Genomic DNA, 13,642 nt, shown 5'->3' with positions numbered 1-13,642 from the left:
CAGAGCTTCTGATCAGTTCGTGGTGCCTTTTTGGGCAGGGGAATTGTCAGCCTACACTCAAAGTTCTATTCCCATTCTCTTTCCCAGAGGTACTGCGGCTGTCTCTGATGTGACTTTTGTCACATCAGTGACAAGCAGTCCCTGTAACTGACCCAACAGGTTTTGTCTGGTCTTGGTTCGAAAATGGATGCTAAATTGTGCCAGAGCACGTATAGTTCCATAGGTGGTGGTGGGACCGAGCCAAATGCTGACACCCAGGGGTAGAGCCCCACACCTGTAGTGACCTCACCGGGAAACTGACGCTGCTGGTTGGCAGGGCTGCCAGAAAGCCTTATTTTTAACTTGAGCTCCACCCTGGAACTTGACAGCCGCACGGGTCTGTATGCAGACCGACCCATACACCTCTGCCCTGTTACTAGCCTACCAACAGAATTGCCTCTTGAGCCTGGGTAAAAACACAGAGTTTTCTCTCTCCCTGCCCCTGTGTTCAAGAACCAAGTCCTTTAAGAGACAGTGAGGCCCCATCTCGCCTATAGTGAGTTTTGTCTCTGCTCTTTGTTCCTCAAGCATGCAGGTCTTGTTACCTCATCTTCTTTGAGAGTTTTGGGTCAAGCTAACCAAACTCAAAAAAATAAAGGAGGCTTCTGCTCAAGACCATGATGGCTGCCCCGAAAGTAGTTTCGAGAGGGTGAGATTGGGGGCAGTTGGGCTCATGTGCAGAGGATAAAGACCTGTCATTTATTGCATTTTGATTTGTTTTTTTGAAGTGTGTCTTGTGTGAGAACCTAGGGTAGAATTATTGTGATACGCACCTTTAAATTTAGTTTTTTGGGTTTTTTTGGTTTGGTTTTTTTTTTTAAAGATTTTATTTTTAAATAATCTCTACACTCAATGTGGGGCTCAAATTTATAAGCCCAAGATCAAGGCTTGCATGCTCTACTGACTGAGCCAACCAAATGCCCCTAAATTTAATTTTTATAAGCAGGCATTTTCCCCTACTTCTCAACTCGTCTTTTTCTTCATAAATGTCTAGTGTGATTATTGATTGATTTTATTTTGTTTGTTTTTGAAAATAGCTAAAAAATTATTTAAAGGTCATGTGGATAGAAATTAATTTGAACATTTATTTTGGTTCCAGTAGGGTTCAGTCTTCCAGGCTGTAGGGAGCGAAGTGTTCACCTTTGAAGGTCCATAATTCTTGAATACTAAGAAGATTGTGTCTTTGATAATATCCACATAACAAATGGGATCAGTCCCATTGCCCTTCATTCTGAACAGGGTAACAAGAACTTAAGTAGGGAAAAAGAAAGCAACTAACAACGCATAATTCTTAGTCATGTGTAGATCCCTCCCACTCCTCTCTTTATTTGCTGTTATCAATACTTTTTTTTTTTTAAGCCACCCAGAGACCTAGGAGAGTAGGGGTGGGGAAGAACATAGGATGGGCACTATCTCCAACCTCTCAGGCAGTCAGTGCCAGAAATTGTGTTTAGCAATGACATACCACTTTGTGAACCCCCAAGTGCCTTAGCTTCTTTGGTTATTCATTCCTCACAGCCAACCCTGATTATAGGTTGTGCAGTCTGATTAATCTTCTTATTCCAAAAATAAGAATACTATAGATAGAGTGAGCTAAAGCTCTTGTTCATTCAGACTGAAGATTTTCAGCCTGTTTGGCCCCATGGTTTATTTGGTTCACGGAATTTTCTGGAGGGGACACAAAACTATTCTCTGCTATTGGCAGTGGAGGCTGCCGGACACTCAAATTAGAGACCATCCCTGAAGGAGATGACCTCCTTGAGGGCCTGCCCCAAAGGATCCTTGCATATTCAGAGTACAAAACTAATGAGGCGGTTAGAGCTTCCAGGCGTGGGTAAATTCTTTTTTTTTTTTTTTTAAAGATTTTATTTATTTATTTGATAGAGATAGAGAGAGGGAGAGCACAAGCAGGGGGAGCGGCAGGCAGAGGGAGAGGAAGAAGCAGGCTCCCCGCTGAGGAAGGAGCCCGATGTGGGGCTCGATCCCAGGACCCTGGGATCATCACCTGAGCCAAAGGCAGCCGCTTAACTGACTGAGCCACCCAGGCGCCCTGCGTGGGTAAATTCTTGTCCTCAGCTAAACGTGTATGGTCAGATAGCATTCAGTCAGCTCTGGGCTTTCTGTACCGGTGACCCCAAACCCTGTGTGATACAAACGTTTGCCTTCCATCTGGACCTGTGTCTCAGTCGGCATTTTAGCTCCATGCCTTACTGTCAGCTTGGCAGTGTATAACAGATGAATGTCTGAAAAACTAGAGTATCTAAATTTACTTTATTAATAAATTCTTGGAGGCAGTTAATCCTTCTTTACAGAGGAGGAAATTTGTCTGATTTTTACTGAGTGAAGTTCAAAGAAACATTAGCTTAACGACCCAGACAATTCCACCCTAACCCCATCTGCCTTTTGGTTCAGTAGAATTCGAATTACATTTGAACAAGTTTTTTTTTTTTTTTTTTTTTTTTTTTAAGATTTTATTTATTTGACAGAGCGAGAGCAGGAGCACAAGCAGAGGGAGTGGGAGAGGGAGAAGCAGGTCTCCTGCTGAGCAGGAGCCGGATGTGGGACTCGATCCCAAGACCCTGGGATCATGACCTGAGCCGAAGGCAGATGCTTAACGACTGAGCCACCCAGGCACCCCTGAAAAGGTTTTAAGTAGGCATTTGGGTTATCAAGGCACTTGATACTGCTGTATGGGGAACGTCAGAAGGCAGAAATCCCCTCTGGGGTCCTGGCTTGGACAGGACTTGTGTCTGGAGATGTCCCTGTCTTTGCCTTCGGTATATCAGTCTGTGGAGCAATGAGGAATCTCTGAGGCTGAGCCAGAAAGCTTTTCATACTTGGGTGGGATTGGGTTGTTGACTAAAAAAAAATTTTTTTTCCAATATCTTACTCCGAAATTACGGTAGACTGTAACTCTTCATGAAGGTGTTGCTTAAAAATTCCCTTAAAAAATATAGGCCCACCCTTGACTTCAGCATCAGCTGAGCAGATCAAAGCTATGGCCACAGAACCTGTGTCAGTTACTTTGTCATTGTTCCCAGATCCCAGGGCCTTGGGAATAACATTGTCAGGCTTAGACTTTGGGGGTGAAGTGGAGCCCACAGGTCACAACCCAGGTTTGAGGCTTGCCTGTGCTTCCATGGGCCTCAGTAGTGAAGAATGCTTCTAAGTAAGGCCGCCAGTTTTCTGCTTTGTTCTTGCCAGACAGAGCACTCACCTCTGATGCAGACAAGGTTTTCTGAACACTCTCTCCTCCCCCCAGAGCGCTCACCTCTGACCCAGAGAGGACAGGGTTTTCTGGACACCTCTGCCCTTCCCCCCCAGCTCCTGCCATTTCCAGTTGCAGATAGCACTGGTTTTTGCTTGCCTGTTGTTTTCCTGATATTCTGTCGTCTTCCTCTCTTACTCAGCGTCAAAGAAGAGAAATCAACAGGATTTTTTTTTCTTTGCCACCGTTAATTCCAGAACAGACTGAGCTAGGTGGGGAAGATAGATTTACCGTGAGATTTGTTAAGCCTTAAACCCTGTGTGGAACTGCGCCCAAGTGAATTTTACATAAAGCCTTTGTTAGGAGAGCCATACTGGCATGTGTTGTTGTTGAGATGGGGTTTTGCGAACTGGCCACAGAATCTACCTGTTGTTTGTCATATCATTTGTTTGGGAGAATTTTCTTTTGTTTTGAACGAACAGCCACAGAGGAACACCCCCCTTAAATTGCAGTCTAATTTTAACTGCAAAAAGTGCAAAACGTGAATTAATAGTGCTAGGTATGCACCATAAAGGACCGAGTGAATGGTCCCAGAGCCCTAGAGCTGGGAAGGGGCAACGAGCCTTCTGGATGGCAAGTGGGTGGGGTTCCAAGCAGGATCCAGGAGGGAGGGGTTCAGGTGTGGATGGCCGGAGAAGATAAGGGTCAGGTGTCTGCTGTGAGGAAGAGTGAGGAGCGCATTTCGTGGGCATCAGGAAGGACCTGGGGTAGGAAAGCATCCCAGCTAAATTGGAGGTCGTTTTTGGAAAGAGTGATGATGGTAACTTGAGCGTGTCTTGCTTTTTAGTATATACTGTCACGTCCGCAATCTCACTGAGTTCTCACAGTCTAATGAAGTGGGCAGTTAGGCTTTATGGAAGAACTAGGCAGAGGGCACCAGGATCTTGCCCAGGGCCAGTGTGACTAGTAAGTCAGAGAACCTGGCCTCCAGTCCACTCTCCTGTTTGTTGGTGCCCTCCTTTCCTGCTGGCCCTCCTGGAGAGAAATACTCATTGGGAGAGGTCCCAGTCAGTGAGGAGACAGGCAGGACCTAGTGGGACACAGTGTGTTATTCCTTGATTAATTCTAACCGGAAAAGAATCATTTATACTCGTGAAAGCTCAAAACTTGACGGGGGACTTAGTGTGAAGTGAGTTTGGCTATGTATTGTATTGGAGGAGACTGGATTTAGTGCTTCCCATCCTATCATCTGAATTAAGTAGAGCCGTGTGTGTGTGTGTGTGGTCAAACTATTTTTGATTAAAAGACAAAGACATAAGCAAGTGTCTGTCACATTGGTACGTGGAGACCAGTTGGTGTCTTCCCTCCATTTCCTCTTTAACGGAGCAAGGGATCAGTGGGCACGTGAGAATTCACCTTGCACATTAGTAAGCCTTCCGCTCTCCGGCACATATGTTGTATTTTATAGCTGGAAGTGACTTTGGTGACCACTAAGTTAGATCCCTTCATTTCAGAGGTACTGAGCATCAGAGTAAGTGGCCAGCCGGGCCATCCAGCTAGTGTATGGCAGGTAGAGTCCTAGAGTCTGCCTCTCCCACTTCCCAGGGCTGGTGCTCTGTCCACCCTGCAATCCTTGGAGAACTCTTACTCCAGGTGGCTTCAAGGTGACTTGGGACACCCATAGAGAAAATCTGAGGGAGTGGGGGTTCCAGGGTGGAACAGCGTGGGGCCTACCAAAACACCCTGCCAGAAATCCTCCCCTATGTCTTCCTCTTTTACTCAAGGAGGCCAGATCGCTCTAGGAAACATTTGTTTTCTCTTTGCCATCTCTAGGCTCTGACAGAAACCCTGCCATTGTGATTATTCTGTACTTCTGCAGATCCTGACACTCTGCAGGGGATAATAGATTCAAACTCAAGGATGGGCAGGCAGTGGAGGCAGATGGTGGACCGGGGACCATCCAGCTCCTTTGTTGCTTTCTAAAGGCATTGGGTCCACTAGGGTGGATTTACCCAAGGTCACACTGCTTCTCCGAGGCAGGGCTCGGACAAGTTGCTCTAATAAGCAATAGGAATTGTGTTGTCAGGTGCTAGAGGTGGTTCTTTAGCCCTGTAATTTCCACTCCTCCTTTGGAGTCTGAAAAAAGATGGGCCTGGGGTGAGGCCTAGGATAGAGCTGTGCTTGATAAAGACTTGGGACTAGAAGGAGCCTTGGGAAGGGAAACAGGAAAAGTGCCTACAAGAGCAGGGAAGCTCGTTAAAATGATTTAAAGAAGGATCCGTAAAAATGGGCATTTCCTCAGAGGAACCGTTCTCCTGCTGCCCCCACAACGGCCACTTGTTTCTGTGTCACACGCGGGTCTGGGGTCGATCCTGTCTCCACGGGAATGGCATTTCAGGCCGCCCCATCAGAAGTGACCTCCAGGACAGAAAGGCACACGTTGCGGTAGGGACACACCAGCGTCATGGTGGAAATTTGACAGTAATTAATGGAGGCAAGACAGGGAACGCTCCTTTTCTTGGCAGAATCAGCCACTCTTGGGGCGTGGCCTCAAGAAAGTGTATTACTGAGGACTGCACCCCTCCCCCTAATTCCATTGTGTTCAGTTTTCTCCATTGTTATCTCTCTTTTCCTTTTAAGAGGTTGGAAGTTTAGTAATATAAAAATAGCACTTAAAAAAAGAAATGAAACCTATCTGCCAGATGGGAACTGAGTCTGTTTCCTTTCACGTGGAAATGTGCACCACTCCGGGTTCTTGGTATAGCAGGAAGAGAATGAGCTTTGGAATCCTTGCGGCATGGATTACTCCCATCTGTCTAAGCCAGTGTCTTCTCCTCGTGAAGTGGTAATTATTCTCTGGTGTTACTGTGAGGATTAAATGTGATAACCGTCATTAACCACCTCACAAAGAGGTTAACATAGTTGCTCAGTCAGTGGCAGCTGAGAATGTTTAGATCTTGGGAGCTCTGCTGTTTTAATGACCAGTGTGTTTCAAGGTACAGCTCTGTGAGATCAGTCATACTTCCTAAAATTAATTTCCTGTCATCATTGCTCCCTAAGCTTGCCCAGCTACTGTGCCCTAAAACAGGATAGAAGCGCTCCCTGAGGCAAACAGGAGACCTGGCAGCTGGTGTTCTTGAATTTTACTCTTGCTTCTTACTCCCCGTCCTCCTGTGCCACCAGCGAATCCTTTAACCTCACCGTGTCTTATTTATTCATTTGGCTTAGAAGGCGTGAATGGGCCACTGAAGATGAGTGAGCTTCGACGGAGATGAAATGTGGGGAAGTGTTTGAGAAACGTGAGGGTGGTAAAGGGACTGAGGTGATAAAGCACGTGTACTAACTGTTTCTGTGCAGTACTTAGCCCAGTTTGAATTAGTAGCTACAGAGCAGTAATAATTTTAGAATGTCTGTAAATCATGTTTCTCAGACTTGTTTCCTAATAAGCTTTGAACTACTACAGAGCGCTTACTATGTATAGAAGCCCCAAGTGTCAAGGTTTGGGTATTTTCACACCCTTTCCCCTCCGTCGGGACACCACCGAACCACATTTTTCTTTACCACTTTTTCCTTTCATTCCAGTCCAGAATTTAATTTGGGGTGTCGGGATTAAAAGAGTGGTATTATCATCATCACTGTTTGGAGACAGTTTCTCCTGATTTTGAGCTGGCCTTTCAGTTGAAGTATGTCAACTTCTCAGGCTCTTAGTGGGAAAATTCTGTCTAGAGCCTAAATATTTCCTGTTGTCTCCAGAGAGGTGTATTATATTTAAACACAGGGAGAGGTGGGAGTCCCCTTTTTTTTGTTTTAAGTAGAATTGTCAGGAGGAAAAGACTTGAGGTACCCTTCGCTGGTAGAGAGACATTTTGTGTGTTTGAGAATGCTGTAATGATAAGTTTACCATTCATTTATGTAACTGCCCTTTGAGATAATTGTTGGTATTCTAACCAGTTTATGGGTAAACAGTTGAGAAGTAAGGCTCTGATTTGCTAGAAAGTGGTGGAATTGTAACTTGAATATAGGCTTTTCAACAGCACAGTTTTTGTCCTCTGTGTCGAATTGTCCAACAGAAGCATATTGCATAGAGCTGGTTTGCTCGTGTTTGATGACTGAAAAGATAAAAGGCTGTGAGCAGTAGGGAAATTTTAGGGAAAGGGAGTTCCTCTTCCCCCACACCCCAATCTTGGATTGATTTGGGGGAGAATTGTAAAAAAGAGGAGTGGTTCCTGAAAGTTTTCCTTTTTTTTTTTTTCCCTGCCTTTTGGAAGTTCATGAGGTTTGTTTGTTAACCATTTGAAGGAGTCTGATCATTTACCTGAAGAGGTTTGTCTAAAATTTTTTTTTTTTCCAGTTCCTTCCTGTGTCTCATGCCCTGGTGTTTCCAATGGCTGGTGCTTTTCAGGGACTTGAGTTGCATCTGGGTCTGCAGTGAACCATCCATAGCTCATTGGGCATGGCCAGTCGCATCCACTGGCGTCCCTGTGATGTGGCATTAGACCTTGTCAACCTGCAGGGAAATGGACCTTTATCACCATCCTGCCCCACTCACACCTTGTACCCACATGGATGTGGAAAGGAACATAGGTTCCCCTGAGATTTTGTAGAGAGAGAATAGAGGCTTGGAGAAAGGTCTTGTGCGTTTGCAATTGAGTTTTTCAAGATCAAGTCTGAAAGAAAGTGGTTATACCTGATGGAGCCTGGGAAGATACCAACAGCCCCCCAGTCTACTTCCTGTTCCCCTCCTCCTTAGCCCCTTCTGATTCCATCCACACTGTTTCTCTCGCACTCAGTTAGGAATGACCTTTGTTGCCCCCCTTCGAGTCACACTTGACTGTGTGCTACAGTTAGTAGAACGGCCTAGTGCTCATTGCTCTGCAGGCCTTGGCACCAGGACACTTTGGGTTTGGAACAGCACGTGCCGGTGGACCCCTGTCTCCTTAGTTAGGTGCACTTAGTCATTGAAAAGAGATGAGAGGGAAAGGCCCTGGGAGAGCCGGAAGCAGCGTCAGCCTGAGGTGCAGCCCGGACTAGTGGGGGCTGTGCTGGGAAATGGATAGGAGGAAAGGAGAGAGCCAGGCGGTGGAGGTATGAGCTTGCTCTAGACCCAGTAGATGACGGAGACCCACGGAGAATTTCCTGGGTGTGTGCCCTGATCTTTTGCTTCATTTATTCAGAGCTGCTTCGATTGGATAGAACTGGGTAAAAGGAAGAGACATTGGGGTATTCAAATTACACTGCTCTGATACTGTCTTTTCCTTCATCCTTCTCAGTCACACCCTTTCTCTCGACCCTCCACATCACCCTCATGAACTGCCACTTGGAAATTCTCCTCCTTTGGTAGTGTGTCCCCTTTTCATTTTGAGCCAGCCTTAGGAAACAACCCAGACCTGCAAGGAGCAGACCTATTTTTATGTTTAAAGCAGCCAGAAAAGTCCTCGGGCGTGTTTTGCCATGCATCTGCAGAAAACTGTCAGGGGGCAGCAGTAGCTCTGAAGTCCTTTAGGGAGACTGGGTTCCTTTCTCTTTAACCTTCCAGCCTCTGTGCTCATTTGTAACCCGTGTCCTTGCAGGATTAAACAAACCTCTGAAGAGGGATCACCGTCCCTTCAGTAAACTTTGCTCTTGTAAGGATGTTAGGTAAATACTGTCCTTGTACTGAGCGAGCACACACGTTTTTGAATGTTTTGGTTTGGGTAGGGCAGCGCTGCATGAACGGGCACGTGCGAACTCTGGGCAGTAGCTCCCATCCTGTGTCTGCCATGTTAGATGATCCGTTTCCACCTTCTGCTCCCCTGTTTCTAGCCTAAACCCACCAAGGGACGAATGCGCATCCACTGTCTGGAGAATGTGGACAAGGCCCTTCAGTTCCTGAAGGAGCAGAGAGTTCATCTTGAGAACATGGGCTCCCATGACATCGTGGATGGGAACCACCGGCTGACCCTCGGCCTCATCTGGACCATCATCCTGCGCTTCCAGGTAAGGACACTTGGCCCCAGGATTCTCCCCATTACAGAGGAACCAGGAAGACCAGGTTGAAATGGCACCCCAGAGTCAGGGGTGCAGAGCCGTGTGTCGCATTCAGCCGCCATCGGCACGTGGCAGCGACCACATCCTCCCTCAGTTTTGCCAGCCCCTGAAAAGTTCTCTTGTCAGATAAGGGGGTTTCTGGGCTGCATCCCTGCCTGCCACTCTAAACACCTGGTGTCTGCCCCTGAGCTTTCAGGAGCAAAGATACAGAGACGTGGTTGACGCTAGGTTACTGGCATTAGGCTGACTGAACTTCACCAGGTTGTAGCACGTATCCTGGAGTATTTTTAGGAGAAGCTGGGTGGGCTCCATTTTCATTTTCTCATTTTCCTTTGGGTGTGAGGAAGCAGTTTTCAGGGGAAATGTGCAGAAGCCTTATGCTTGTGTGAATTGATGACAATTTTATGGGTTTGTTATACCCGAGGGGAAGGCTCCAAGTATAGAAGTACTCTAAGCCAGAAGTTACTCTCAAGGTCATTCTAATTTCTTCACTTTGTGAGGAAAGGGAGGGGCCTTATCCAGGATTACGGGGCCGGTCAGGGCTACAGCGCTTGCTTCTGACCCTTTAAGAGAGAGCTCAGAATTCCAGTCCTGTGGAGCACCTCTGGCCAGGTCACTGGCTCTTTCTCCAGGCGGGGCTTCCTGCTCCCGCTTTTCAGCTAGAATTGAAATGCCGGAAACACTTCTTACCAAAGCGTCGGGTTACTCTGCAAACAGATGTCCTAACAGTCCTGTCTCCTGGGTGGCTCTGTTCTCTGTGCCTTTCCTTCCTGTTCCACGCCTTTGATAGAAAGTCTGATTGATTTTTCTGGCAAAATAAAAATCTCACCAAAAAAGGGCAGAAGCAGAAATCACGTTATAGCTCTCTTTGTATTCTTCGTAAAACTCTGAAATCAGCCTGTAACCAGTCGTTTTCTTTCTCATTTCCCCAGGGAGTGGGTTTGAGTTAACAGTGTTCTGGGTGTGTATGTGGGAGGAGGGGTAGGAGCTGAAACAGAGCTGTCCGAAGAAACTCCCTGAATGGGTGGTTCCCAAGCCTCGTGATCCTCTGAGGCCTTGGGAAAGCTTTTTACTAATTCAGATTCTCTGGATCACAGCCCCAGTGATTCCCAGTAAGTAGTTCTGAAGAGGGAACCACTGTTGAAGATGAAATCGTGAATGGAGTTAATTACAACAATCAGTGACTCAGTTTTGCAAACAGAACTCTCATGTAGGTTTCTGTCAGTTCCTAAATGATTTGAAAATGGAGTCAATACCATTAAATTCATTAATTATAGCTCTCATTCTTAGGCCAACAGAAGTGGAATTAGTAGGACCTTCCTTTAGCTTCACCTCAGTTTTGTAGAGTATAAAGTTCTCTTTCTCTTGCCTTTGGCCTGTAGTGATCAGAGCGTGGAAGGGCATCCTGATGGTGGCCACTCTTCACATCGGGTCATTGCCCGTTGGTGAGCCGGCACACGCAGCCCTTTCCAGGATTCTCAGCGTGAACTGGGTTGAGTCATGGACTAATTAGCTTCCTGACAGCTTGCCTTTTTCTGTAATTGAACTTGTAAATGCTGATATGAACTTTCTCTTTCCTTTAAGGCAAGAAATCTAGGAAGACCTAGATGTCACTGCATGGCCTGCAGTGTGGGTGTCTTATGTGACCTAGCTTCCTCCATCTAGCAGCTGTATTAAATCAGTACCCATTCCACAAATAGGTATTGATTCTGTATCGGCCAAGGCCCAGCTCACTTTCTGCTTCCTCTGTGAAGCTTCTCCACATTCCACAGAGATCTCTCTCCCCCAACTCCTGAATATACAGCCTTGTTTACATTCCCAGTGCGCACGTGTGTGTGTGCACACACACGTGTCCAGAGCTCTCAGGACCTGCCCTGCCCTGTCTGTGCATAGCAGATATCCATTAAATACTAATGATGACATATAGGTTTCATTCTGTTGTCCATTTAAGAGAGAGTAAAGGATGTTGTGGGAAACTGGAAGGAAAGTCTTGCTTCCTGTAAATACTTTCAGAAGGATAGACTGTGTTTCTAAACGACCAAGTTTGAAAATAGATTCCCTTCTTCACATACAAGCATGAGAAGGTCGACAGGGGTTAATGTGTAGAATTCTACCTGCCTTTCCCGATGAGTCTGTGTCTTACCCCTTGAATAAGGTTATTCTTTCACATTTACTTTCTCCACAAGAACTAATGATCCTAATAATAGAGTTTGGAGTTTATGCAGACTCATACTTCACATGCTTAGCATAGTTTAAAAAGGGTAATTTTCTTAGAAGTATAATTATTACAATTTCTAGGGGTTTTTCCTAGTTGAAAGTTCCTAACTTTTTAATCTTGTATTTATATATTATCCTTCTATCTCTTTTCCAGAAAGAATTCTGGGGCATGTCTTCAGATTAAATAGGAAGACCCATGACGGACCAGGGCAGGGAAGCTTGGAATAGCTGGAGCTAAAAGATGACGGGCGGCCTTCTAGGCCAACACCATCCCCGTCCCACACTGTAGTATTATAGGCAAGAACCTAAGGGCAAAGGGGTATTTAGAGCATTTGTCTAAAATCACATAACTGGTAGGGCAGTAACATTTACGGGTTCCTCGTTAGGAGCTCAGCACTTCATGTTCTTGCTCCGTGTAAGTGCACAGCAGCGTGGTGAGACAGCCGTTGTTGCTGTTGCTGTTGCCGTTCTTCAGGTGGGAAGCTGCAGAGCTGGCCCGGGGACACACAGGTTTTAGACCCAGGCAGGCTGACGTTGGTGCCAGTAGACCAGGCTCTGTGTATAATACTGATTTTATGCTCTCCATGTGTGGCTTATGAATGCAGACTGTCTTAGTCCATTCGGGCTGCTATAACAAAACACCATAGGCAAGGTAGCTTACAAACAATAGAAATTCATTTCCCACAGTTCTGGAGGCTAAGTCTGAGATTAAGCCAGCATGGTCTGGTAAGGCCCTATTCTGGCTTGCGAACTTGTCACTGGGCCCTCACGTGGTGGAAGATACTAAGGATCTCTCTGGAGCCTTTTTCTTTCTTTCTTTCTTTCTTTCTTTCTTTCTTTCTTTTCTTTTCTTTTCTTTTCTTTTCTTTTCTTTTCTTTTCTTTTCTTTTCTTTTCTTTTCTTTTCTTTTCTTTCTTTTTATTTATTTATTTATAAGATTTTATTTATTTATTTGACAGAGAGAGACACAGCGAGAGAGGGAACACAAGCAGGGGAGGTGGGAGAGGGAGAAGCAGGCTTCCCGCCGAGCAGGGAGCCCGATGCGGGGCTCGATCCCAGGACCCTGGGATCATGACCTGAGCCGAAGGCAGACGCTTAACGACTGAGCCACCCAGGCGCCCTATTTATTTATTTTTTAATAAGGCACTAGTCCTGTTCATGAGGATCCTACCCTTTGCTAGGCCCCACCTCCTAATACCATTACCTTTGGGAGTTAAGATTTGAACATAAGAGTTTGGGAGAGCCACAGACACTCAGACTATAGCACCGACCATGGAAGCCCACATGTGCATGTTTTCGCTGAGAATTTGTGTCTGCTTTTAGGAAAAGGTATATATGCTGTCCTCATCAAAGAGGAACATGCACCTTAGTGTGAAAAACATTTGGTTCTAAAAAACTGAACCGAAGATTTTTCTGGGGTCTGGCGAGGTCCAGGGTGTTTACAGTGAGCACTTGTAGTTGGGAAGATGGGCTCTTCTGAGGTTAGAAGTGACCCCTAATGGGGGGGGGTTCTGGGACGGCGTGCAGGTAAGTACTCTTCACTTCCTTCCTATCTTTGTGCAAAGTGGAAAACCTGGTTGGTGTTGCGGTGAGGTGAACCTTGAAGAAAGCAGTTTTCTTTGGCACAGTAGACAGTCTGCGCAGCTGGGCTGTGATCTGAAGCTTACTCTTCGTGTATGTGTAGAACGGTTCTTCGGTGGCCGTTCCTCGCAGCTGAGCCATGTCTTCGTCTCCTGTTTGTCAATCTTAGATCCAAGACATCAGTGTAGAGACTGAAGACAACAAGGAGAAGAAATCTGCCAAGGACGCGTTACTGTTGTGGTGCCAAATGAAGACAGCGGGGTGAGTCTGAACCCCCCCCGGGGGCCCGGGGCCACTGCAGCCACCTCTCTGCGGCGCGGACGGTCGTCTCCTCCACTGTTTCCATCAAGAAGGCTCGTTAACTCGCAAGCAGCTGATGGCTGATATTGCAGCTAGCTCACAGCACGAGAGGAGTTTCCCTCTCTCTATCAGGGAAGCTCCAGAGAGCAGTATATCTTGCATTTTAAAACCCTGAAACCATGTTGAGGAATCACGTCCACAATACTTTAAAAAAGCAGTTGGGGGTGTTCTCCTCCTCTTAATTTTTGCTGCTTTGGGGAAGCTTTGTGC

General features: G+C 46.2%; 1 protein-coding gene across 2 annotated transcripts in view; it reads left to right on the top strand.

Moving 5' to 3' along the window:
- SPTBN1 (spectrin beta, non-erythrocytic 1) overlaps positions 1 to 13,642 on the top strand; it is a 143,605-nt gene that overhangs the window by 72,257 nt on the left and 57,706 nt on the right. For both annotated transcript variants that reach the window (XM_044918587.1, XM_021701140.2), the window contains exons 3-4: positions 9,050 to 9,223; positions 13,242 to 13,333. In XM_044918587.1, the coding sequence (XP_044774522.1) occupies positions 9,050 to 9,223; positions 13,242 to 13,333 (266 nt within the window). The remainder of the gene's footprint in view (positions 1 to 9,049; positions 9,224 to 13,241; positions 13,334 to 13,642) is intronic.

This window comes from Neomonachus schauinslandi, chromosome 10, assembly GCF_002201575.2.
Source record: "Neomonachus schauinslandi chromosome 10, ASM220157v2, whole genome shotgun sequence".
Lineage (NCBI taxonomy): Eukaryota > Metazoa > Chordata > Mammalia > Carnivora > Phocidae > Neomonachus > Neomonachus schauinslandi.
The sequence above is the reverse complement of the archived record's forward strand: the minus strand, read 5'-3'. Positions and strand labels throughout refer to the sequence as shown.